General features: G+C 38.0%; 1 protein-coding gene across 1 annotated transcript in view; it reads right to left on the bottom strand.

Moving 5' to 3' along the window:
- Positions 1–26,080, bottom strand: part of LOC127868902 (exportin-6-like) — a 49,372-nt gene that overhangs the window by 4,043 nt on the left and 19,249 nt on the right. Inside the window, exons 10-23 of the mRNA XM_052411046.1 lie at positions 24,238–24,346; positions 23,460–23,552; positions 20,948–21,177; positions 19,783–19,875; positions 15,970–16,120; positions 15,013–15,159; positions 14,183–14,372; positions 13,197–13,352; positions 11,086–11,200; positions 10,731–10,790; positions 4,370–4,481; positions 2,299–2,454; positions 1,173–1,271; positions 307–537 (exon numbers count right to left, since the gene is read on the bottom strand). Of these exons, the coding sequence (XP_052267006.1) occupies positions 307–537; positions 1,173–1,271; positions 2,299–2,454; positions 4,370–4,481; positions 10,731–10,790; positions 11,086–11,200; positions 13,197–13,352; positions 14,183–14,372; positions 15,013–15,159; positions 15,970–16,120; positions 19,783–19,875; positions 20,948–21,177; positions 23,460–23,552; positions 24,238–24,346 (1,942 nt within the window). The remainder of the gene's footprint in view (positions 1–306; positions 538–1,172; positions 1,272–2,298; positions 2,455–4,369; positions 4,482–10,730; positions 10,791–11,085; positions 11,201–13,196; positions 13,353–14,182; positions 14,373–15,012; positions 15,160–15,969; positions 16,121–19,782; positions 19,876–20,947; positions 21,178–23,459; positions 23,553–24,237; positions 24,347–26,080) is intronic.

Genomic DNA, 26,080 nt, shown 5'->3' with positions numbered 1-26,080 from the left:
ACAGGGACGACACTTTTACAAATGCATTAACCCTTTCCCACTCAGAAGCGAACTGTAAATGGCTATGTGCAAACAGCATAAAACCAGAACAGCCTGCGGGTAAGCAGTCTGTTCAGGTTTTATACTGTTTGCTGCTCATCAGTATCTAAGGGTTGGAAATAAAGCATTTAAAAATTGAATCCAGTAAGAAAGGTCTTAAATTAAATTTAACTTTCAATGGGACTGCAAATGCGTAAAATTACGTATCTAAGTGGTAAAGGGTTTAACCCCATCTTCAAAGAGCAGGGCTTAAGTTCATTTAAAAACCTTTTCTGGTTTAAAGTTGCTTGTCAGCATATTCTTCTGTGTTCCATCAAGCCGTTCACAGCCTGTAAGGAACTGTGGCAGAAACTCTCCGTAGAACCGGTCAAAGTCTACAGACGCCATGTTGTACACTGTGACCACTATCTCTTCCTGCAGGAGGTCATGTGACTTGTGAACGAGCACCTGCAGCAACACGTTCATGAACTGCGTCTGCATTCCGCTGTAGAATATTGGCTGAAACCATAGAAACAGTTATCAAGTCTATGCTTTCCTGCAGTTTTTATGAAAATATTATTGATTTAAAACTGGCAATATTCTGTTGCAAAAATTCTTTCCTGTGTTATATAGGAAAATATCATTGGCAATTCTCTGTTTCAAACAGTGAAAAAAAAATTGACAACAGTATTTTTACACTATTTAAGTTTCATATTATTATTATTTAACTCTAAAAAAATATAAAATAAACAGTTGATAAGCACTACAAGAAAATTGTGTAATGTAAAAAGAAGTCCCAAACCTGATTATGGTATAGAAAAAACAGGCCTTATTTTAATTGCATAAATATTTATATCATCTTGTTTTAATAGAATCTTAATATTTTTTGCAGAACTGTTGTTCATCAGTCACCTAATCTCATCAATATTTTCATACTCCTACATAGCTTATAAACAACTTATGCCAATGAGGCTACAACATACACATCAGAACTCCAAATCATTGTTTATTCATCCATAAGCACAAATAAACTTATTAAAAAGACTCTTTAAGATACAAGTACCAGGCTATATTCAAGCAGCTTAAAGTGAACAAAACAAGACTACATACTCAAGAAATAAATCTTTAAAAGATTTAAAAAAATGAAGACATACCTTTTTATAAAGTCTCCATTTGGAGTTGAGTTTTTCTAAGGACTCAAGGTTTTGTCTAAACACTGTAATATCTGTTTGAAGAAATGACTGGCCATAGGACTGAAAATAATAAATATGGGCCGTGCTCTGTGAAAAGGGGGTTTACTGCATATGAGTAATGTCTTCCAGATAAGCCTGTGCAGTCTGCACAGGCTAATCAGGGACGACCCTTTCCGCTTTTCTGGTATTTTCTCTTTAAAGAAAGTCTCTTCAGTTCAGTTCTCTTCCAGTTTAGGTGGAAAGTGTTGTCCCTGATTAGCCTGTGAGGACAAATGGCGAAAAAGCTGCAAAACGAGAAACAGGCAAAATTCCTTTCTATGCGATTATTTCCACACAATGGCCATTCAGCTTTGAAAGTTTCAGCAAGATCCACCTGTACTTCAAGAGGAGGTAATAGAAAATTGGGACTATACATTCTATAGTGGAAAAACAGACAAAGAACAATAATTCTGCCGAAACTAATTGCTACCATAATTGCTTTTTTGCCATCATCCACACATTAATGTCATACACTGGTAAAAATTTGAGTGAGATCCACCCAGTGGTTAAAAAATTGAAAACGCAAGTTTGAGGATGTGACAATAGACAAAGGGCCATAACTCTGCCAAAATCTAGTCTTATCAAAATTCCTGAAAGAACCACCCAGCAGTTAAAGAGGAGTTGAAAACACAAGCTTTGGGACATACTGGCTGACAAGTTCAATGCTTAACACATTCCACCCATGAGGGCATACAAATATCAATATAAATAACCATAGCTCAATGTAGCAGTTTTTACACTTGCTACATGTTGCAGGTGCAACTGATAGTCAATCCATTCTGAAAATATCCCAAAATGGAACATGGGGGGATGCAAAAAGGAAAAGAGACAGCAGTTGCTTTATTTTCTGTGTGTGAGTGCGTATGTATTTCAGACTTTATTTACATCTCCTGCTGCATCTTCATGACTGCACTATGGAAAGACCTGCGCCTTAAACCTTTCAGGAGAAAAAGTTAGGTAATTTTAGCTGAAATAGGTGAAATTCACCCAGACTCCCCGGGTATTTGCCAAAGATATAATGGCCCTATACATGTCTATGAGTTTATACCTGCATGATGGCCACAAACTGCTGTTCATTCTCCAGGGTCTCCTCCTTGCTGTTGAGGGCTGTTAGGACGGAGCCCTTAAAGAAGTAGCGCCAGTTGTTCATCAGCAGCTCGTGGAGTAGCTCATAGAGCACCTGCTTCATATCTGGGGATGGACGCTGAAAACAGAAAAAAGGGGCTTAATGCATGAGCGTCAAGTGTCGTCCCAGATCATACTAGTAATATGGGAAGAAACTTTTCCCCATTTATGGAATTTTTTGTTTAACGGTAGTCTCCTCTAAAAAAATCTAATCTGGGCAGAAACTGTCGTCCCTGACTAGCCTCTGCAGACGGCACTGGCTTATCTTCACACACATGCTTAAAGTCCCGTTTTCCCAAAGCGAGACTTATTACACCAGCTTCATTGTCTTTGGTTGTTGTTTTATCATTTAAAACAGTATTTCAGTCATATCATATCAGTCAGTTATCATATTAACATTTTTCTTAGGTAAGCTGATTCACCAGTGCATAATGAACATACATATATCAGTAACTGACACCTGCCTTAATTGAAGAGGCAGAGAATGGTCATGAATAGAATTTCAAAACAAATTTCCTAACAACTAAGGTCGCAAGGCTTTGAATCCAAATCCCAAAACATGACAGAGCACATGCTTGTTATCAGAGATTATTTTCCTTCTTTATAAAGTACTAAAAGCGGCACTTTCCCAACTACAAATTTCCAAATTGCGGTTCATAAAATTCCCAATGGAAGATTTTTTTTTTTTTTCATTTTTATAAAAATAAAAGAGATGAGTTTGTCAGAAACACAATGCCTCCTACTATGCTGCTTTGAATTAAAATTATATCTCTTTTTATTATATCCCTTTTAAAAAGATTTCTTCACTTGTGAAAATGATCTGTACCTGCCAAATGATATAAAATAGAAATTAAGGCTTGTTACTGCCCTTGGATTTTGTTTCTTGACCTTTTACCTTGAAGGATGACCTTGACCTTTACCACTCAAAATCTGAAGCTCCATGAGATACACATTAATGCCAAATATCAAGTTGCTTTCTTCAATATTGCAAAAGTTATGGCCAATGTTAAAGTTTTCAAACGGACGCACAGACTGACAGACAGACAGACGGACTGACAGTTGAACTGCTATATGCCACCTTATATATGCCAGTTAATTTCCCTATGCAGCTCTATGTCTTGAACCTAAGTAAATATAATATTGACACTTGACAACACTTAGGCATCAATTAAAAAAAATGTAGGTGCAAAATATCAAATACACCAATTTCCAATTTGAAGATCCCAATTTCAGGGTTTTTTGCGCAATTTGTCCCAATTGGGCTGGTACCAGTATTTTTCTTAATTGGGCACAAACAAATCGTTGGGCTGGGTTTGATGTTAGGTGCCTACACGAGAAACAAAAATCAACAGTACTTTCTTATTGAACTATTATTTTAATGCAAAAAACTGATTAAGATGGCCATTTTATTTTAAACTATCCTTTAAAAATGACACATTTTCACAATTGGTAATATAGAACATTATTGAACTGATATGTGCAAACAAATGTGAAGTTTGAATGGTACATGGTTTATTTACAAAATTATTTATTTATTGCAACTGTTTAGTCCTCTGCAAATTATGACCTTATCAACATGCAAATCTACAAAGAATAGTACAAAACAAGAAAAGTTTAGGTCAGTGTTGAAAATAGAGACAATTTTATGTGCAAGACTAAGAACATAAGAATTGAATGCCATGGCATAATCATTTGTGATGCCAAAAATACAGCCATTTATTCAGTAGGTTAAAATACAGCTGTGTTAATACCACAGGATGGAAAATTAGCTAGGCTTATGGCACCTGATGGAAATACAGCTAGGTTTATCACAGAGAGTAGGAATACATCTAGGGTATATCCAACAGTGCAAAAAAATAGCTAGGTTTATCACGTTGAAAGTAAACCAAGGTTTATCACAAAGTCTGAAAATACGGAGAGTGAAAGTAAACCTGTTGTAGGAAGGGGAATATGTGCCCTAAGACAGGTAAGACGTGCCTATCTATGGTCCCTACCTGTGCCAGGACAGGGTAGATGTACTCAATGCAGATGTTGATGATGCTGGGTAGAAATCTCTTGAAGGAGGCCCCAGGCTCCTGGACAATGATCTGTAAGATCTTCAGGAATCTGGAGAACAAAAGCATGCAGAAAACAATGGCATTGTTTAGATGAGCTCTTGGAAATCTGAGCTTAATTCATATGGGAAGTGTCGTTCATACAGGCTCAACCAAGATGAAACTTTCTGCTTTCATTGATTGTTTTGTTAAAGGATGTCTCTTTTGTAATGAAAATCCCTGATAAGCACACTGCACAGGCTACTCTGAGTAGACAATAAGCGCACATGCATAAAGCCCAGTTTTTGCAGGGCAAGCACAGATAATGAGTAACTTTTAACATATAGAGGAATGATAAAAACCGGGCCCATAACAACTGGCTTTTGTTAACTTATAATATCATTCAGGATGGTTTTAAGTATGTTTAATAAAAGAGACATCAGAATAATATAGGTTATATGGAAAAATATGTATAATTATCTCTAAAACTCACATCTTTAATTTTTACAATTCATGGACAGCAAATATCTGTTTTGTTATTTATTAGTGGACACTTTCCGCTAAATGTTTATATGCATGTGCTCAGGCTTTTTTTCTCCTCTATGTGAAGCAGACTTTTGTCCCTCAATTTGTGAAAAATTGAGTATTATTTTTCAAATTTTTGAAAAACAAGAGGACCTGAAAGGCCCCAAGTCGCTCACCTGAAATAAAAATAAAAGACCTGTTCTTTGCAGCCCAAGATATCAATAGAACAAATGTTCTAACCAAGTTTCATGAAGAATGAACAACAAATGGCCCCATGGCGGAAATGTTTTTCAACAGACTGGAACCATTTCTGAACTCGTCCAAGATATTATTGTGACAAAGCTTCTGACAAAGTTTCATGAAGATCCAACAATAAATGTGGCCTCTAAAGTGTTAAAAAGGCAAATATTCATGACGCACAACGGAAGACAGACAATTGACAAAAGGTGATCACAAAAGTTCACCATGAGCAAAAAATATTATGCTCATAAAGATTGTCACCATGTGTGAAGATCAGCAAGTGTCATTCAGATTGAACTAAAAATGTGACTAAAAGTATTCACAATGTTTTACTATAAACAACTGTGGTGATGCGGTCTCGTTCGCTTACGCAAGTGAACCGGTCATGGGACAGTTACGAGTTATGTAACTTTGTGAGCACTTATGTAATAGGGAAATTAAGTCTAATTAAAGTACGCTTATTTCTAACTCAATTAACGAAAGGCATCCAGTCAGATACGCCTGAATACACTCAAAGAATTAATCTATAAGTGAAAACCAAAGCAGCTTTAATGAAAATAACTTACTTTAGTCTAAAGAAATACCTTAATGAATGTAAAAAGAAGTTCACAATCTGTCAAAAAACTGATATAAGTATTAGTTACTGTTAGTCTAGAAGTTGCTTAAAAAATTTAGTTTATAAAATAAGTCTAACTTAATCTATAGAACACAATTTATGGAGAGTGGAACACTCCAGTGACTCAAATGTAAAAAATAAGAAGAATTTATAAAAGTTATTTCAATCAAAAGAGTCTTTCTAATTTAGAAAATGCCAAATAACAAGATTGCCATGGAAACAGTTTCATAGCACAGTAGTCTGCTAAATACATCAGTATGTTAACTTGGCTTATCAGTAAAGATCAAAGATAAGGCTCTACAGTGCATTAGTACATGTACAGTTATTTTATGACATAGGTTTATTAAATTGCATGCAAACTACTGTCTTTATGTACACCACATTTTATGAAAGAAGTCCCAGGTTTATACAAGGGAGTTAACTATTAGTTAACTATTAGAAAGTATGTACAGGTTATCTTTCTTTAACATTATGGCTTATCACAATTAGACTGTTTACATGTTTTCACTATAGAGAAAACTGCCCCACCCCCTGGCGACCATGTTTTTCCACCGATCTGGACCATTTTCGTACTCAACCGTCATATCCAGAAAACACATGTTCTGACCAAATTTCATGAAGATTGGACCAAAAATGTGACTTCTAGAGTGTTCACATGCTTTCACTATATACATATAGAAAAAACTGCCCCGCCCCCTGGCGGCCATGTTTTTTCACCGATCTGGACCATTTTCAAACTCGTCCGAGATATCAATGAAACCAATGTTTTGATCAAGTTTCATGATGATTGGACAAAATTTGTGACTTCTAGAGTGTTCACAAGGTTTCTCTACAGCCATATAAGGAATACTGCCCCCCCCCCCTCTGGCGGCTATGTTTTTCAAGGGACCGGAACCATTTTTGAACTCAACCAACATATCATTTAGACAAACATTTTGACAAAGTTACATGAAGATTGGGCATCAAATGTGACTTCTACAGTGTTCACAAGGTTTTTCTTTTTTTTGACCTTGTGACCTAGTTTTTGACCCAGCATGATCCAGTTTCGAACTCAGTCGAGGTATCAATGGGACAAATGTTCTGACCAAGTTTATCCATCATTCTCCATTTGTAATTTCCATTTACCGTGCACTCCCTCTGGTCTAGGGGACACAACCATCATAAAACTTCACCTCCATAATAACCTCCCCTGTACCCTTCCCAGTAGTACTACCCCTGCTGGCTCGCCCCACCCACACCAGCCTACACTTCCAAACTCTCTTTCTTTAAAACCCCCCAGGGTGGCATTATGTATTTTACCTACTAATAAATGCTTGCAGCTTTGTACATAATGTACATAATTTACTTTTATATAGAAACTTCTTTGTTTTGTTTAATTTTTAACTGTAAAATACATTGTTTTACCTTATAATTCTTACGTGGCCCTATAAAGGTAACCGTTTTTTTGCGACAAGTAAGTAATTAACTGTAATATACTAATATTACTATTGATTTTCTTTTAAATATTGTCTTAACACCACTCTGGGGGGACGTTTCTTCTACATAGCCCAATACTCCTTAAGTTCCATACAGACAGGGTCTTATGTTGGAGCATTACTGCTATATTCCCTGTCTGCAAGTGTTTAATATAATACAATTTTCCATATAACTGCATGTCCACATGCAAATTCTCTTTTCATATGAGAGCTATTCAACCAGGCGCTAACTTTCCTACTAATTAAAGTTGTAAATAGTCATATTTTTCCACTGCCTAGATCTTGTTGTATGACATTAAATTTAAACCTTAAATATACACCTAGTTTTGATACTTTATTATGTATGTAAATACATAGTGGCAATGTTAAACCACTTTGTGATCTGAAAAATCCTTAAATATTATTATTTGTTTTTGTTTTACAAACATATTACACATCCGTGTATTCCTTTTCTTTTCCATAAACATTATATTAAAAGTAATCCTATTTGGATTTTGACATTTAAAACACAGATCACAAAGTTTCAAGACTCCAACAACCCATTGCAGTAAATACTGAACAATGGGTCTAATAATGATGATAGCACATATAATAAATAGTATGTGTTTTCACCATTAATACTTATAAAAATTGGACTATTTCTCTCCTCTCTCTTTTCAACACAAACAACATATAATAATAATAATAATAAAAACAATAATATTAATATAACATCTTCATAGTGGTTTAATAACATATACCAATCATATTAAATTCAAATAGATTCAAGTATTAATGGATGTAATTATTCTGGCTTGTTTCATACATTTCCTTATAAAATTCTGCTTTGTTTACATTTTAAAAGTGCAAAAGAGCAGACGCAAACATTATGATTGGTTATCTCTTTCACGTCCATGCAAGAGCAGACGCCACGTCAAGGTCGTTCTTTGTGTGAATTTTTCATCCCAAAACGGATTGACCTACTTGTGTTTGCGCAGACGTGAAAGAGATAACCAATCAGAGCCATGCTTTTAAATACTGTCAACCAATGAAAACGCCGCTTTCTAACAGCTTTAGGCAAGACATTGCTTATTGATTTTATTGAGTACTGCGTTTTTAACGCTTTTTTAATAAGTAAAGTACAGATATTTTTAAACTAATAGATTTTTATTGAAGCACCGCATCAACACTGCAATTTATTGTTGTATTATAAATGGTACAGCCCAGTAAAATCGGGCTGACCATATTATAGCCGTTTTCAGTTTTTTAACGTAGAGTTTTAAGTTAAGCAGTGTGCTCGGGCAATGGTTTCTAACCGAAGTCCTGAGGGTAAACAACCCCATTAGTTAGTTAGTTGACCAAGTTTCATGAAGATCAGACAATAAATGTGGCCTCTGGAGTGTTCACAAGGCAAATGTTGATGCCGCACAACGCATGACGGACAAAAGTCGATCACAAAAGCTCACCATAAGCACGTTGTGCTCAGGTGAGCTAAAAAGAGGTGCACATTTTTTTAATTGTTCAAATTTCAGTCATTAACTTTTTACAATTTCGGGAATATTATAGTGGCAAAGTTCTCAAAAAAGGGCTGCATGTACTGATGTACTGCATATTTCCCATACATGTTGATAACCCTGTGTGTAGCCCCACCCTCAGAACTTACTTCTCTATAACCCTGTGTGCAGCCCCACTCTCACGACTTACTTCTCTATGACCCTGTGTGCAGCCCCACTCTCATGACTTACTTCTTTATAACCCTGTGTGCAGCCCCACTCTCATGACGTACTTCTCTATGACCCTGTGTGCAGCCCCACTCTCATGACTTACTTCTCTATAACCATGTGTGCAGCACCATTCTCATGACTTACTTCTCTTTAATACTGTGTGCAGCCCCACTCTCATGACTTACTTCTCTATGACCATGTGTGCAGCCCCACTCTCATGACTTACTTCTCTATGACCCTGTGTGCAGCCCCACTCTCATGACTAACTTCTCTATGACCCTGTGTGCAGCACCACTCTTATGACTTACTTCTCTATGACCATGTGTGCAGCCCCACTCTCATGACTTACTTCTCTGTTACCCTGTGTGCAGCACCACTCTCATCACTTACTTCTCTCTGACCCTGTGTGCAGCAACACGCTCATGACTTACTTCTCTATAACCCTGTGAGCAGCCCCACTCTCATGACTTACTTCTCTATGACCCTGTGTGCAGCCCCACTCTCATGACTTACTTCTCTATGACCCTGTGTGCAGCCCCACTCTCATGACTTAATTCTCTATAACCATGTGAGCAGCCCCACGCTCATGACTTACTTCTCTATGACCCTGTGTGCAGCCCCACTCTCATGACTTACTTCTCTATGACCCTGTGTGCATCCCCACTCTCATCACTTACTTCTCTATGACCCTGTGTGCAGCCCCACTCTCATGACTTACTTTTCTATGACCCTGTCTGCAGCCCCACTCTCCTGACTTACTTCTCTATGACCCTGTGTGCAGCCCCACGCTCATGACTTACTTCTCTATAACCCTGTGTGCAGCCCCACGCTCATCACTTACTTCTCTATGACCCTGTGTGTAGCCCCACTCTCATGACTTACTTCTCTATGACCCTGTGTGCAGCCCCACTCTCATCACTTACTTGTCTATGACCCTGTGTGCAGCCCCACACTCATGACTTACTTCTCTATAACCCTGTGAGCAGCCCCATTATCATGACTAACTTCTCTATGACCCTGTGTGCAGCCCCACTCTCATGACTTATTTCTCTATAACCCTGTGTGCAGCACCACTCTCATGACTTACTTTTCTTTAATACTGTGTGCAGCCCCACTCTCATGACTTACTTCTCTATAACCCTGTGTGCAGCACCACTTCATCACTTACTTCTCTCTTACTCTGTGTGCAGCCACACGCTCATGACTTACTTCTCTATGACCCTGTGTGCAGCCCCACTCTCATGACTTACTTCTCTATGACCCTGTGAGCAGCCCCACTCTCATGACTTACTTCTCTATGACCCTGTGAGCAGCCCCACTCTCATGACTTACTTCTCTATGACCCTGTGTGCAGCCCCACTCTCATGACTTACTTCTCTATGACCCTGTGTGCAGCCCCACTCTCATGACTAACTTCTCTATAACCCTGTGAGCAGCCCCACTCTCATGACTTACTTCTCTATGACCCTGTGTGCAGCCCAACTCTCATGACTTACTTCCCTATGACCCTGTGAGCAGCCCCACTCTCCATGTGTGCAGCCCCACTCTCATGACTTACTTCTCTATAACCATGTGAGCAGCCCCACGCTCATGACTTACTTCTCTATGACCCTGTGTGCAGCCCCACTCTCATAACTTACTTCTCTATGACCCTGTGTGCAGCCCCACTCTCATGACTTACTTCTCTATAACCCTGTGTGCAGCCCCACTCTCATGACTTACTTCTCTATAACCCTGTGTGCAGCCCCACTCTCATGACTTACTTCTCTATGACCCTGTGTGCAGCCCCACTCTCATGACTCAAAGTCTCAGCAAGCTGCTCCCTGCAATAGAAGCAACACAGTTGGCATGGTAACTAACAGCATGGTTGACATGGTTACAAACAGCACGGGTGACATGGTAACAGGAACTGATATGTTATTGAATGTTTCTTTGTATATGCACCGCACTCTTTGAAAACCTGGTTTAATGCATGTCCATAAAGTCAATCCAGATAAGCATGTGCATTCCACATAGGACACCATTTTACACACATGCATTACACTCTGTATTCCCAGAGAAAGGTTCATTTTCTGCTGAAGATACCCCAGAGCCAGTACTGGAACCTCCCCTACTCACTTGTTGAAGAGGGCCATGAAGGTCTGGATGGTTTGCTCAGTGAAGGGGATTCCCATCTGGACCCTACAAGACTGGAACAGGGCCAGGAAAAATGCCAGGATATCCTCTAGCACCTCTGGAATATAACATAGTTCAGTACAACCATCTGCCTTGAGTAATATCACAATTCACAGTATTACTCTGCCTTGTGTAATATCACATAGCACTGAAGCACAATCTGCCTTGTGTAATATCACAGCGTGCAGAAGTACAGTTTGTCTTGTGAAATATCACATAGTGAAGAAGTAAACTCTGCATAATGTTATATCACAAAGCACAGTAGCACACTATACCTTATTGAATATCACATAGCACAAAAGAACTGACTCAGTCTTAAGTAATATCACATAGAACAGATGTATACTCTGCTTTATGTGATATCACATAAAGTAGAAAAAGGATCTGCCTTATGTTATATCACAAAGCATAGTGGTACATTCTGTCTAATGTAATATCACACAGCCCGATAACACAATCTTCAGTATTTAATATCATATTAAACAGTTACACACTCTGTTTCATGTGAAATCACAAAACATAGTAGAAATCTCTGTCTTATGTGATATCAACTGGGACATAAATAAAATCTGCCTTGTGATATAACATGGGACATAAATACAATCTGCCTTATGTAATATCACATGGAACATAAGTACAATCTGCCTTATGTGATATCACATGGGACATAAGTACAATCTGCCTTGTGATATCACATGGGACATAAGTACAATCTGCCTTGTGATATCACATGGGACATAAATACAACCTGCCATATGTGATATAATATAGGACATAAGTACAATCTGCCTTATGTGATATCACATAGAACATAAGTACAATCAACCGTATGTGATATCATATCAAACATAAGAACAATCTCTTAATGTGATATCACATAGGACATATCTACAATCTGCCTTATGTAATATCACATAGGACATAAGTACAATGTGCCATATGTGATATCACATGGAACATAAATACAATCTGCCATATGTGATATAACATAGGACATAAGTACAATCTGCCTTATGTGATATCACATGGGACATAAATACAAGTATAATCTGCCATGTATGATATCACGTAGGGCATAAGTACAATCTGCTGTATGTGATATCAGATAGGACATAAGTACAATCTGCCATATGTGATATCACATCGAATAAAAGAACAATCTTTTCCTTATGTAATATCACATAAGACATAAGTTCAATCTGCCATATGTGATTTCACATAGGACATACGTACAATCTGCCTTATGTGATATCACATTGGACATAAGTACAATCTGCCATATGTGATATCAGATAGCACATAAATACAATCTGCCATATGTGATATCACATAGGACATAAGTACAATCTCTTCCTTATGTGATATCACATAGGACATAAGTACAATCTGCCATATGTGATATCACATAGGACATAAGTACAATCTCTTCCTTATGTGATATCACTTAGGACATAAGTACAATCTGCCTTAGGTGATATCACAAAGTGCAGAAGTACAATCTGCCATGTGTTATATCACATAGTACAGTTTGTCACTGACCAATGACAATGGCAGAGGTGAAAGTGAAACCATGTTCAACGATTATTTGGATTACTATCTCTATTGATGACATTGATGTTATTTATCTGGTTCCCTTCATATTTCTTCAAAAACTCTGCCGGTTCTCCACTTTCGATATCATTAAAATAGTTTTTATAAATCTTACAAACATTTAATTTTGATACCGAAGTTAAATATAAAACTAGCAAAAGTTGATATAAGCCTCATTCTGAGAAAATTGTGCTTAATGCATTTGTATCAAGTGTTGTCCCAGATTATCGCACAGGCCTATAATGGACAACACTTTCCGCTTTTATAAAAAAAAATGTTTAACGAAGTCCCTATTAAAGAAAAATCCAGTCACGGCTGAAAGTGTTATGCCTGACAAGACTGTGAAGACTGCACAGGCTAATCTGGGATGGCACTTTACACGCATGCATTAAGCCCAGTTTTCCCAGAACCAGGCTCATATTTGAACTGAAAGGTACTCCATAAATTTTTGTTGGAACAATTACCAGGCTGATGTATGAACACTGGGAATACATTGAGTGTGATATTGACGATGTCGGCCATGGACTGGTAGCAGATCTGTTTGGCCTTGACTACCTCACCCGACACACCCTCCACCCAGTCTACAAGGAGGCGCAGACAGGTATGCAACACTGGTTTGGCTGTAACAGACATAACATAGGTTACAGTAGATGTAACATGAGTAAACCAGTCTACAAGCAGATGCAGACTGGTATGCAACACTGGTTTGGCTGTAACAGACATAACATACGTTACAGTAGATGTTACATGGGTAAACCAGTCAACTAGAAGGCCCAGACTGGTATTCAACACTGGTTTGGGTAATACAGATGTAACATGAATAACAGTAGATGTAACATGGGTAAACCAGTCTAAAAGCAACACTGGCTTTGCTGCAGCAGTGGTAACATGGGTAACAAGATGTGATGTTTCATGATTAAAAACAGTTGACAACAAGACTCAAAACATGCAGATTTACCGCTTGATATTTGCTCTAATACATTCCTGAAGAGGCCTGCCCACTTGAGTTTGCAGGGCACAAAATATAACAATACGGGTCAGATTAAATTAATTTTTTTAAATGAACACCTGTTTAACGTAAAATAACCAAGTTTTACACGCAAAATATTTGGAGCTCTCTTAGCACATGGTACATGCACTTCAGTATCAGATATATTTATCCACTAAAATATAATGAGCCACTTTCTGTGAAAACTAGGCTTTATACATGTATGCATATGTGTTAAGGGTCATTCCAGATAAGCCTATACATTTACGCTTTTACGAAATATTTTTGTTTAAAATAAGTCTTTTATATATGAAAATCCACTTTAGGTGGACAGTTTGATGCCTCAATGCACATGCTATTCATCTGGGTTGACAAACTACTCAGATGCATTGAGTCCAGATTCCCAGAACAAGGCCCAAACAGTCTCTATATAATAGACACAAAAACGTCCATCCGTCTCACCTTCCTCTTGTGCCACCTTGTTATTTATAAGCATGGACGTGTCCTTCAAGTGGAGTAGTGGAGCTGCCATCTGGTGGCAGAATGTCTGATGATGCGAGGCACGGCTCGCCCAGTCCTGCTCAGCATCAGGCACGTTGTTCCATGGCAACAGAAGGTACAGGCTGAGGGAGCGGTATAACAGCAGCTGGATCTTAAACAATGTGTATTAAGTGTCGACACATATTAGACTGTGCAGTCTGCACAGAATAATCAGGGACTACACTTTCTGTCTTAACTGGATTTTCACAAAGAAGTTACTTCTGTAAATGACAAGAAGCATAAAAGGGAAAAAGTATCATCCCTGATTAGCCCATGCGATCTGCACAGGCTTAATTGGGACAACACTTTAAGAAAATTAATTTGGCCATGCTCTGTGAAAAGGAGGTTTAATGCTTGTGCATAAAGTGTTGTCCCACATTAGCCTGTGAAGTCCACACAGGCTAATCAGGGACGGCACTTTCCGCTTTTATGGTATTTTTCAATCGAAGAAAGTTTCATCTTAGCAAATATCCAGGTAAGGCGGGAAGTGTCATCTCTGATTAGCCTGTGCGGACTGCTCAAGATAATCTGGGCTAACACTTTACGCACATGCATTAAACCCAATTTTCACAGAGCAAGGCTCAAAAATAACAATTTTTCCAGAATGCGGCTCATTAATTAACATGAGCAAAGAAAGAATGTACACATTTTATCAATATTAATTCTTTTCATGTTTAAGCTTGGATTCAAGTAGACAGAAGTTGGGACTTGTTCTGTACATAGTTGAGTTCTCTACATACTTAAGTGCATACCTCCTGAATGCAGCCCCTATACACGCCTTGACTAGCTGAGTTATACAGCCCCTGTATGCAGGGAACCTGTAGTAGGAAGTTGGGACGTACTGTGGACACCAGGGAGGACAGAAGGTGGGCGGCAGAGTGCGATATCTTGTCTGGGATCTGAAATGTAACAGTGGGATATCTTGTCTGGGAACTGAAATGTAACAGTGGGATATCTTGTATGAGATCTGAAATATAACAGTGGGGTATCTTGTCTGGGAAATGAGATGTAACAGTCACTGAGATATCTTTTCTGGGATTTGAAATGTAACAGTCACTATGGGATATATTGTCTGGGATCTGAAATGTTACAGTCACTGAGATATCTTGTCTTGAATCAGAAATGTAACAGTCACTGAGATATCTTGTCTAGAATCCAAAATTTAACAGTCATTGAGATATTTTGTCTGGGATTTCAAATGTAACAGTCACTGAGATATCTTGTATGGGATCTGAAATGTAACAGCCACCGAGATATCTTGTATGGGATCAGAAACGAAATAGTCATTTAGATATCTTGTCTGGGATCTAAAATGTTACAGTCACTCAGATATCTTGTATGGGATCTGAAACGTAACAGTCACTGAGATATGTTGTCTGGGATATTGAATGTGACAGTCACTGAAATATATTATCTGGGATCTGTAATGAAACAGTCACAGAGATATCTTGCTTGGGATCTGAAATGTAACAGTCACTGAGAAATATTGTCTGGGAATAAGATCTTTACATTTGAATTAAATATTTTAGCATAAATTCCCTTTAAATTGGTAAAATACTATATATGTTTTATAAATAAAAATTAGGAATTACTCAAGAAACAATATTAAAATAGAATGTTCTGCACAAAAGAATTGTCAGAATCTGAGTGGTCAAAGCTTAACAATGTCTACTTATCAGCAATACACAAGGTACAAAACATGACGATACCGATTGGTCAAAGAGCCTAGTGACAGCGCCAAGCAGTGTAGTAAGCATCTCTGTGAACTTGAGTCTCTGGTCCGGGTAGCTTGAAGACTCATTGTAGAACTGTAGCAGCCAATGGCAGAACGGCTTGATGGCTGCAAGGGCTTGGGCATGACTGAAATACCGAGATACAATGTGCGTACCTTGCCTAGCTCTGGGAAAATGGGGCTTATTGCATGTGGGTAAAGTATTTCCCAGATTAGCCTGCGCAGTCAGGATGACCCTTTCTGATTTTTGGAACTTAAAGTTTAAAGGAAGTCTCTTCTAAATAAATATTCAGACTTGGTGTAAAGTGTTGTTCCTGATAAGCCTGTGCAGATTGCACTTTAAGCATAAGCATTTAGCCCAGTGGTTGGATGACTTATTGTAACTAGAGCAGCAATTAGGACAAATGCTTGATGGCCGCCAGCGCTTTCGGAGTGATATAAATACCCAGAACAATTTGTGCCTCACTCTGGGACAATCGGATTTGATGCATTTGAGTTAAGTGTCATCCCAGATTAGCCTGTGCAGGCTGCACTAACTATTCAGGGACGTCACGTTCCCATTTTTTTAATTATCCCCACGCTGTTTGAAAAGCGTGGGGATATTGCGGTTATCTCTGCTGTGCGTCCCTCCTGGCCACTATCTCCTCCTTCACTATTAGCAATAGAACCTTAAAACTTACGCGCATGGTAGCTATGAGCATATGTGCGACCCTACACTATTTGGAATTTTGATCTGATCCCTGGGTCAAAAGTAATGGGGGTTGGGGTGCAGCCGGGTCAGAGATTTTCACTCATTTCTTAAGGTTATTTTACATTAACTTCTTAATTTCTACACCGATTCACTTCAAATTGATACTGAACCTCTCTTATGACAATACCGTCAATCTCAACTATGCATGGCCCCATTACCAATCCTGGGGCACCCCACCCACATAGACCACACACACCCAAAATTGCCTTTTACTATAATTTCATCATTTCTACACCGATTCACTTCAAATTGATACTGAACCTCTCTTATGACAATACGGTCAATCTCAACTATGCATGGCCCCATTACCAACCCTGGGGCGCCCCGCCCACATACACCACACCCACCAAAAATTGCCTTTTACTATAATTTCTTCATTTCTACACCGATTCACTTCAAATTGATACTGAACCTCTTATGACAATACGGTCAATCTCAACTATGCATGGCCCCATTACCAACGCTGGGGAGCCCCGCCCACATAGGCCACACCCACCCAAAATTGCCTTTTACTATAATTTCTTCATTTCTACACCAATTCACTTCTAATTGATACTGAACTTCTCTTTTGACAATACGGTCAATCTAAACTATGAATGGCCCCATTACCAACCCTGGGGCACCCCGCGCACATAGACCACACCCACCCAAAATTGCCTTTTACTATAACTTCTTCATTTCTCCACCAATTCACTTCAAATTGATACTGAACTTCTCTTATGACAATACGGTCAATCTCAACTATGCATGGCCCCATTACCAACCATGGGGCCCCCCTGGGTCAAACATGCGGCGTGGGAATACGCGTCGGCCTCTGCCGCGCCATTTCTAGTTTTTTTATGAAAAGGAAGTCTTTTCTAAACCAAAAATCCACATGAGGCGTAAAGTGTAATCCTAATAAGCCAGAGCAGACTGCACATGCATTAATTCCTGAAGTTAGACATCTCATTGTATAAATATAACTGGAGCAGCCAATGTCAAAACGGTTTAATTGCCGTCAGCGCTTTGCGGTACTGAAATAGCGAAAACAATTTGAGCCTCGTTCTGGAAAAACAGGACTTAAGGCATATTCGTTACGTGTCATCCCAGATTAGCCTAAGAAGTTTGCAGTTTAATCAGGGATGACACTGCACGCATAAATTTGATTTTTGCTCAGAAGAGATTTCCTTTAAATGAAAGTGGAAAGGGTTATCCCTAATTGAATGCACAGGCTTATCTGGGATGACACTTCATGCACATGATAAACCCTTTAAGCGCGGGAACCGAATTTTGAAGGCCTTTGCAAACAGGTTGGATCCAGATGAGACACCACAGAACGTGGCGTCTCATCAGGATCCAAACTGTTTGCTATTCTGATGGTATTCTTTGAAAAAAAACGAAGAAAATGCTAATTTTAGAAATTCAGCAGACGACATTTTGGCAGAAAACAAATTTCCCAGCATTCAAAGGATTAAGGCTTTTTTCTAGAGCAAGACTCATTTGCATGTTTAGAAGCCAACATTTCAGCCATGTTTGCCATTGCTGCCAATCCTCTCTAGTTGAAATGCTCTTTTATATATTTGTTGATTCGTTACAGGGACCTGTTCACGTTTTAAAAAATTGACAAAAATTGAAAAAAAAAGTTTCAGATTCGCAATTTGTCTTTGTAGATATGTTTTTCGCAAGGAAACAGTAATATTTACCGTGCTCAAAATATCCATTATATGCATCTTTCGACAATTAAAAAACCTGAAAATTTTAACGTGTTACAAACGCAAAACAATTGCATAGTTCGGATAGTTCTGTTGTTATCATTATATTTTTTTAAATTACGAGGATTGCTAATATAAAGTATAAAATACGTTTTGACGATGTATGCATTGGTGGCCGAGTGGTTTAAGCGATAGACTTTTACTCAAATGGTAAGCCATTCAAGACCAGGGGAGGATTACTTTTTTTTCTTTCTTTAATTTTATTTTTGTTTTATAATGGAGGTCTTAAGTTCCAATGTTTGCATTTATCAATTTAAAGCATTTAATGAGAAACTTCAAGACATGCAAAAACCTGCGAAAAAGTCTGTTTCATATGCTATAGTTATTTTGCCCATGATATTCCCTGGCGCATACACTATATTAGCTGTGTCATGCGTCAATCAGTCTAATGCAATATGATGCCATTATCCAGCCTGCGCATTAGTGCATTCTGATCTGGATCTACCCTGTCTGCTAATGAGACCATATAACCTTGTGTGACTTCATAGCAGACAGGGTAGCTCCTGACCAGACTGCAAGGAATCCCCAGGCTGGTCTGGAGCATTGTGGCCGCATTTGTCATACAACCCTTTTTTGCATATTTTGATCAAAAATTGACATACTGATGTTTAAAATTGTTGTCAAATAATAATTTTGCTATGGATTTATTGCTATCAGATTTTGCAATTTATTTATTGCTCTTGGATCCAGTTAGATTGCAATGAGTAAATAAGTCGACTCATTTTTACACCTCTAATGTCAATCAGATGTAAGCCCCACAGACTGTTATTATATAGGTGATTCTTACAGTCCTAAAAATCTTCATTTCATTTTCTTTGATATGAGTCTCATTTTGGGAAACAGAGCTTATTACATGTGCATTTAGTGTCTTCCCAGATTAGCCTTTGCAGTCTGCACAGGCTCATGCAGGACGACACTTTCTGCTTAAACTACATTTTGGCTAAGAACAGACTTTCTTTAAACAAACAAGAGCTGTGTTTGTGAAACACAATGCCCCCTACTGCGCTTTGAGGCCATATATTTGACCGTTGACCTTGAAGGATGACTTTGACATTGACCTTTTACCACTCAAAATGTGCAGCTCCATGAGATACACATGCATGCCAAATATCAAGTTGCTATCTTCAATATTGCAAAAGTTATGACCAAGGATAAAGTTTTGGGACAGAATGACAGACATTCCAAGAACAATAGACCCCCGATCATTCGATCCGGGGGCATACAAATTACAATAAAAGCAGGAAGTGCATTTAAGCCCTGTTTTCCCATATACTCACATGTTACTTACACTTCAATAAGGTCAGTCTGTAAGACACTCTGTTCCGTAGATGTCAATTCAAACAGTTTCACTCTGCTACCGTAGACTACCATGTTAACCAACCTGAAATATATGGTGCTAACAATTCTTCTAAACCCAAGGGATTTGGAACATTCTATAACAAAGAGTCATTTTCTAATTTCAGAGGTCATTTTGTTTAGTTTTGTTATTTAATGTTATCAATATAAACCATGTGACTCCATGATATGTGACATTGTGATAACATTGGTAACTAGCAAATTCGTTAAATTAATATCCCCCACCAAATAAAGCTTGTTTATGGATGGGTGCAAATCCCTTAATATGTTATAATCCTAAAAAAACATTTAAGTAAATATTTAATGATATTGAAAATATTTAGGAGTAGGGTAATTTTTTTTGCATTGCAATTCTCCTCATAGATATCTATACACCCATAAAGTTTCATAGTGAAATATTATAGCGTATCTGAGATAAGGCCCTGAAAGGTTAAATAATAATAAAAAACAAAAGGCAATAACTCTTATTTAACAAAGTGTAGGGTTATGGGTCATGTGCATGGCAGTTCTCCTCATTGATATAAATACACCCATGAAGTTTCAAGTTGATATCTTATATAGTTTCTGAGATAAAATTATGCAAAGACTTGTGACAGACAGACTGATATAGCCCATAAAATTTACATAATACAACAAAACGAAGGGAAATAACTCTTATTTAAGAAAGTGAAGGGTTATGGATCATGTGCATGGCAATTCTCCTCTTTGATATCAATACACCCATTAAGTTTCATGTTGCTATCTTATTTAGTTTCTGAGATAAAACCATGCAAAGTTTTGTGACAGACAGACAGACATTGTGATAGACAGACAGACATGACAGACTGATGGACAGACGGACAAGCCTAATTCTATATCTCTCTGCCATTTCCATGAGATAATAATGGCACATCTTTGTTGACAACCATTAAACCATGTCATATACTAAATACAATAGAGCCTCGCTTCTGGAATATGGGGCTTAATGCATGTGCTTAAAGTGTTTTCCAAGATAAGCCTGTGCAGTCCTGCTTATCTTGGACAACACTTTAGGCTCTTGCATTAAGCACCATTTTCCCAAAGCTCGACACAATTTCATTTTATTTTATATAATGTACCTTTCAATAAGCACATGTCCATCAGAAAACCGTTCTCTGAATTTCTCTGCAATAAAATGGTCTGCCAGCCTACCCAGACCTTGTAGAAGGGATGACAGATCTCTTAGGGAGCAGTGCAGCCTGCGACAGTCATTCTCGCCACGAATGTTGAGGCGCCTTTTCTCAGTGCCCGTGGCTATATGGCGTTCCAACTCAAAATATATGTGCATTGCCTCTTGAAAGGGTGTATACTGGAATGAAAGTTTAAACAGGTAAATGACAAGTTTTGTGAAAAAAAAGGGGCATCATGCCCTATAATATAAAGAAGTGAAACTCCAGCTTCTGTAGCAGTATTGCATTCTCATTATATACAATTAGTTGGTCCTTTATTTGAGGAAAGTGACCAATGGCCAAAACAGTGCAAAACAGCACAATACAAAACAACAGGAAGAATTAACTGTTGTGGGTTAAGGGTTTATGTGGTCTGCAGCAAAGCCATCAGAAGAGAATCGTGTCAGAGAAACCTGTCCTGTAGCCAGCAAATCCTTTACTCTAATAGCACTATTAATTGGAAAAAAGAGTACACTATAATTATTTCTAAATCTGCCATCTCAAGGAGATAATTCTCGACTTAATGGTCCGATGTTGCTCATTTTCGACAGGGCTCGAGTTTTCATTGATATGAAGACACTGTGCAAGTTTGGAAAGAATTGGATGAAAAATTTGGACTTTATTGCATAAACACCATTTTCTCAATTCAAGGGGAGGTAATTCTGTACTTCATGGACCAATAATGCTCATTTTTTTGTAGGGTTCGTGTCCTCATTGATATAAAGACACTGTGCAAATTTGAAAGGATCGGACAAAAAATGTGGAAGATTTTTGAAAGTTTTCACAAAAAAGGCAAAAACGAATAAACATGCAAAGTTCAACGAGCTCCTGCGGCCATGTTTTTTGACGAATCAAATTTCTTTGAACAACTTTTTCAGGGGAGCCTTCAAAGGTCATCCCTGTGAAATTTTTTGAAAATCTGATGAGCGGTTTCTGACAAGAAGATTTTTTAATGTTTTTACCATATATGGTCATGGCGGCCATCTTGGTTATGTGATCAATTTTTTTTTAACAATTCTTTTGTCCCATGACCTAGGGATGCTCAACATGAAATTTAGTTGAAATTGGCTCAATGGTTTAGTAGAAGAAGATGTTTACAAATTGTTTACAGACAGACAGACAGACTGACGGACGCCGGACGGTGAGTGATCACAATAGCTCACCCCGAGCTATCGCTCAGGTGAGCTAAAAATAAATCAAACAAGAAACGCCCCTCAGAGAGAAAATATAAATAAAATTATAAATAATCTCAGTGTAGCTTTAGACCAGCCTGCGCATTATCCCGGTCAGGAGCTACCCTGTCCCCTAAACTGCTAACTTTATAGCTGTCAAAGTAGCTACTCACCAAACTGCATGAATGTGCAGGCTGGTTTGGAGCTATGCTGGATGCATGACATAATAACCATAAAGAGTTTTCCTTTTGGTATTAAATAATGTATGGTTGACTGGTCTGATTTGTGGGCAGGTTAGCTCCTGCCCAACTGCATCAATGTGCTGATTGCACACCCATAAAACCCATTCTGTCAAAACACAGAATTATTGGGTTCATAAAATGTCACATCATAAAATGTAATCTGTGACTTTAAAAATACTCCAGAACGTTTCTCAGGCAATCTAATATTTTGGGAAATATATTTGTTATATGTTAGCAATTTTGGTCAATGTCTTCAAAGTGCTAATTATTGTCAAAATGCATAACAAAGTTGGTTTAGAATAATAAAGTGAACATCAAGTGAGTCTCGCTTTGGGAAAATATGGCTTTATACATGTGGGTAAGTGCCGTTACAGATTAGCCTGTGCAGTCCACGCAGGCTAATCAGGGACAACACTAAACTATATGGTATTTTTGGTATCTTGCAAACATCAAGTTTAAGCAGAAAGTGTTGTCCCTGATAAGCCTGTGCAGCCTGGACAGGCTAAACTTGGACAACACTTTGTGCACATGCAGTAAGCGTCGCCGTCCTAGAGCAGTCTCAAACGTTAACTGTTCCCACCATCCTAACAGTATCTGAAAGAGTTTATGCTATCATACATTGTTCACAATACTGTTCCCACCATCCTAACAGTATCTGAAAGAGTTCACGCTATCATACATTGTTCACAATACTGTTCCCACCATCTTAACAGTATCTGAAAGAGTTCACGATATCATACAATGTTCACAATATTATGCAATGTTCAAACTATTATCCCTTTTCCCCATAAGAAGCAAAGTGAAAATGGCTTTTGCAACCAGCATAAAACCAGAACTGCCTGCGAGTAACTCGCAGTCTGTTCAGGTTTCGAAAAGAAGCCTTTAAAACTTTAATTAAGTAAAAAAGGTATTTAATTGAATATAACTTTTCTAGGGACTACAAATGCATCAACATACGTATCTATGTGGCAAAGGGTTATAAAACATTCAATTTTCCCTCTATCGTACCAGTATCTGGAAGGTCTCTGCGGTGAGTATCTCAGCCACTTTGGCCACCAGCTCCAGGCAGTGACGCAAGAAGTGCTGCCACTCAGTCTCCTCCTGTACCAAGGGAATTTGCCATAGTTTGCTTATTTGATTTTCTCGTCGAATAAAATGTGTAAGTTTGTTTATTTTATGCTTTCAGGTGGTTTATAGAGAAATATGAGTGCATTAAAACTGATTATTCACGGTTTCAAACAGTGAAATTAACAGTAAACATTATCGATAATTTGTACTGTTTTACTACATTTTTTACAAAATGACGTCATCATTCCAACTAAATACTTAAGTTTGTCTCATTAATAATGTATGAACAGTGAACAAAAATAATAAAAAGAAAATGTGTTGTATTCCATGGAATATCTATGTTAATTCACTTGTGATCATAAAAAATATATGTTCTATGATTACTTGTGAATTACAATCGATAATCCACTATTTCCAACAAATGTCCTCTATTTATTAATTTTCTTTGTAAAATATATTGTTATAGTTTATTAACTTGTTTGTTGTTATTTTTTTGTAAAAAAAAAAGTGATTTTTTGTTTGTTTTTACATCAAATAAATTGCGATAGTTTGTGCTTAATGAACGTGCGTAAAGTGACAATTTTCGTCCAGACTGTATTTTATGCTAAGAAGAGACTTTCTTTAAACGTAGTACCCTAAAAGCAGAAAGGGAAATGCGTCAAAATCAGTGATGAAAATATTTTAAAATGTCAAAATCAAATGACACAAAATAAATTACATCATAGTCAAGTGTTTCATCGTCCAGTTCCTCTAACTGAGTCTGGTTGTATTTAAACTGCAGCTTCTGCAGAATATGGCTGACTAGAGACATCAGGGCATCCTTGTACCTGAGATGAAATAGGGAATCAATAGGGAATACACAAATACAATAATATCAACAGAAAATCTACTTTAAAAATTGGAACCCAATAAAACACAGGAACTTAACAAATACGTTATCAATATTAAATTTGGCTCTCACTTCTGAAACTTATCTGACAGGGAGAACAAAAGAGAAAATTTGAAAAACCTGCTCAAACATTAACTCTTAGTGCTGGAACCAAATTTTGAAGGCCTTTGCAAACAGTATGGATCCAGATGAGATGCCACAGAACGTGGCATCTCATCAGGATCCAAACTGTTTGCTATTATGATAGTATTCTTTGAAAAAACAAGAGCACCGCCTTGCAGGTGCAGACCGCTCATCTATTTTCTTTTTAAAGGTGAAGGGACTCTCATTTTCAATCACAAAGGAGGGAGGGGCGGAGTGAAGAGGGGTGTATAGTGTGGGGGTGTGGAATTTATTAGAATCTTCCAAAAATGCGAAAAAAAACGCAAAAAAATAAATTCGGGGGTGGGGGGGTGGGTGGGGGGGTGGAGGGGGATTTTTGGGTGCGATGGTTGGACGGTATTTCAAACATAAAATAATAAAAATAAATATTTGTGTTTTTTAACCGTTTAAAAAAAAAAAAAAAATTGGGGGTGGGGTGGGGGGGGGGGGGGGTAAAGTGTGAGGGTGTGGTGGTAATTTGTGAGATGATCTTAAAAAAAAATAAAAAAATAAATAAATAAATTTTAGGGGGGGGATTCGGGTGGGGGGAGGGGGGTGGGGGGGGGATTCTTGGGTGCGATGGTTGGACGGTATTTCCAACATAAAATAATAAAAATAAATATTTGTGTTTTTTAACGGTTTCAAAAAAACATTTGGAGGGGTGGGGTGGGGGGGGGGGGTATAGTGTGAGGGTGTGGTGGTCATTTGTGAGATGATCTTAAAAAAAAAAAAAAATAGGGGGGAGGGGGAATTTGGGGGGGGGGGGAAGGGGGGGGGGGAAATGGGGGGTGGGGTCTGGGGGGGGGGGTATAGTGTGAGGGTGTGGTGGTCATTTGTGAGATGATGTTAAAAAAAAAAAAAAATAGGGGGGGGGGATTCGGAGGGGGGGGGGGGGGGGGGTGGGGTAGGGCACGGGGGATGGTTTGGGTGGAGTCTATTGTGGTATGTCAGGTAAGAGTAGTTTTGTCAAAGTATCAATCAAATCTAATCATAAATAAAGAAGTTATGGCAATTTTAGCCAAATTTAATAATTTGACCTTGAGAGTCAAGGTCATTCAAAGGTCAAGGTTAAATTCAACTTGCCAGGTACAGTAACCTCATGATAGCATGAAAGTATTTGAAATTTGAAAGCAATAGCCTTGATACTTTAGAAGTAAAGTGGATCGAAACACAAAATTTAACCATATATTCAAAGTTAGTAAGTCAAAAAAGGGCTATAATTCTGTAAAAATGACAACCAGAGTTATGCAACTTGTCCTTTTACTGTACCCGTATGATAGTTTGCTAGTGTTCCAAGTATGAAAGCAATATCTATGATACTTTTGGGGTAAAGTGGACCAAAACACAAAACTTAACAACATTTTCAATTTTCAAAGTATAAAGAGCGCATAATTCCGTCCAAATGCCAGTCAGAGTAACATAACTTTGCCTGCACAGTCCCCATATGATAGTTAATAAGTGTTGCAAGTATGAAAGCAATAGCTTTGATACTGTAGGAATAAAGTGGACCTAAACACAAAACTTAACCAAA

This window comes from Dreissena polymorpha, chromosome 2 (assembly GCF_020536995.1).
Source record: "Dreissena polymorpha isolate Duluth1 chromosome 2, UMN_Dpol_1.0, whole genome shotgun sequence".
NCBI classification, from domain to species: domain Eukaryota; kingdom Metazoa; phylum Mollusca; class Bivalvia; order Myida; family Dreissenidae; genus Dreissena; species Dreissena polymorpha.
Note: the sequence above shows the minus strand (reverse complement) of the source record. Positions and strands in the feature narration are given on the sequence as shown.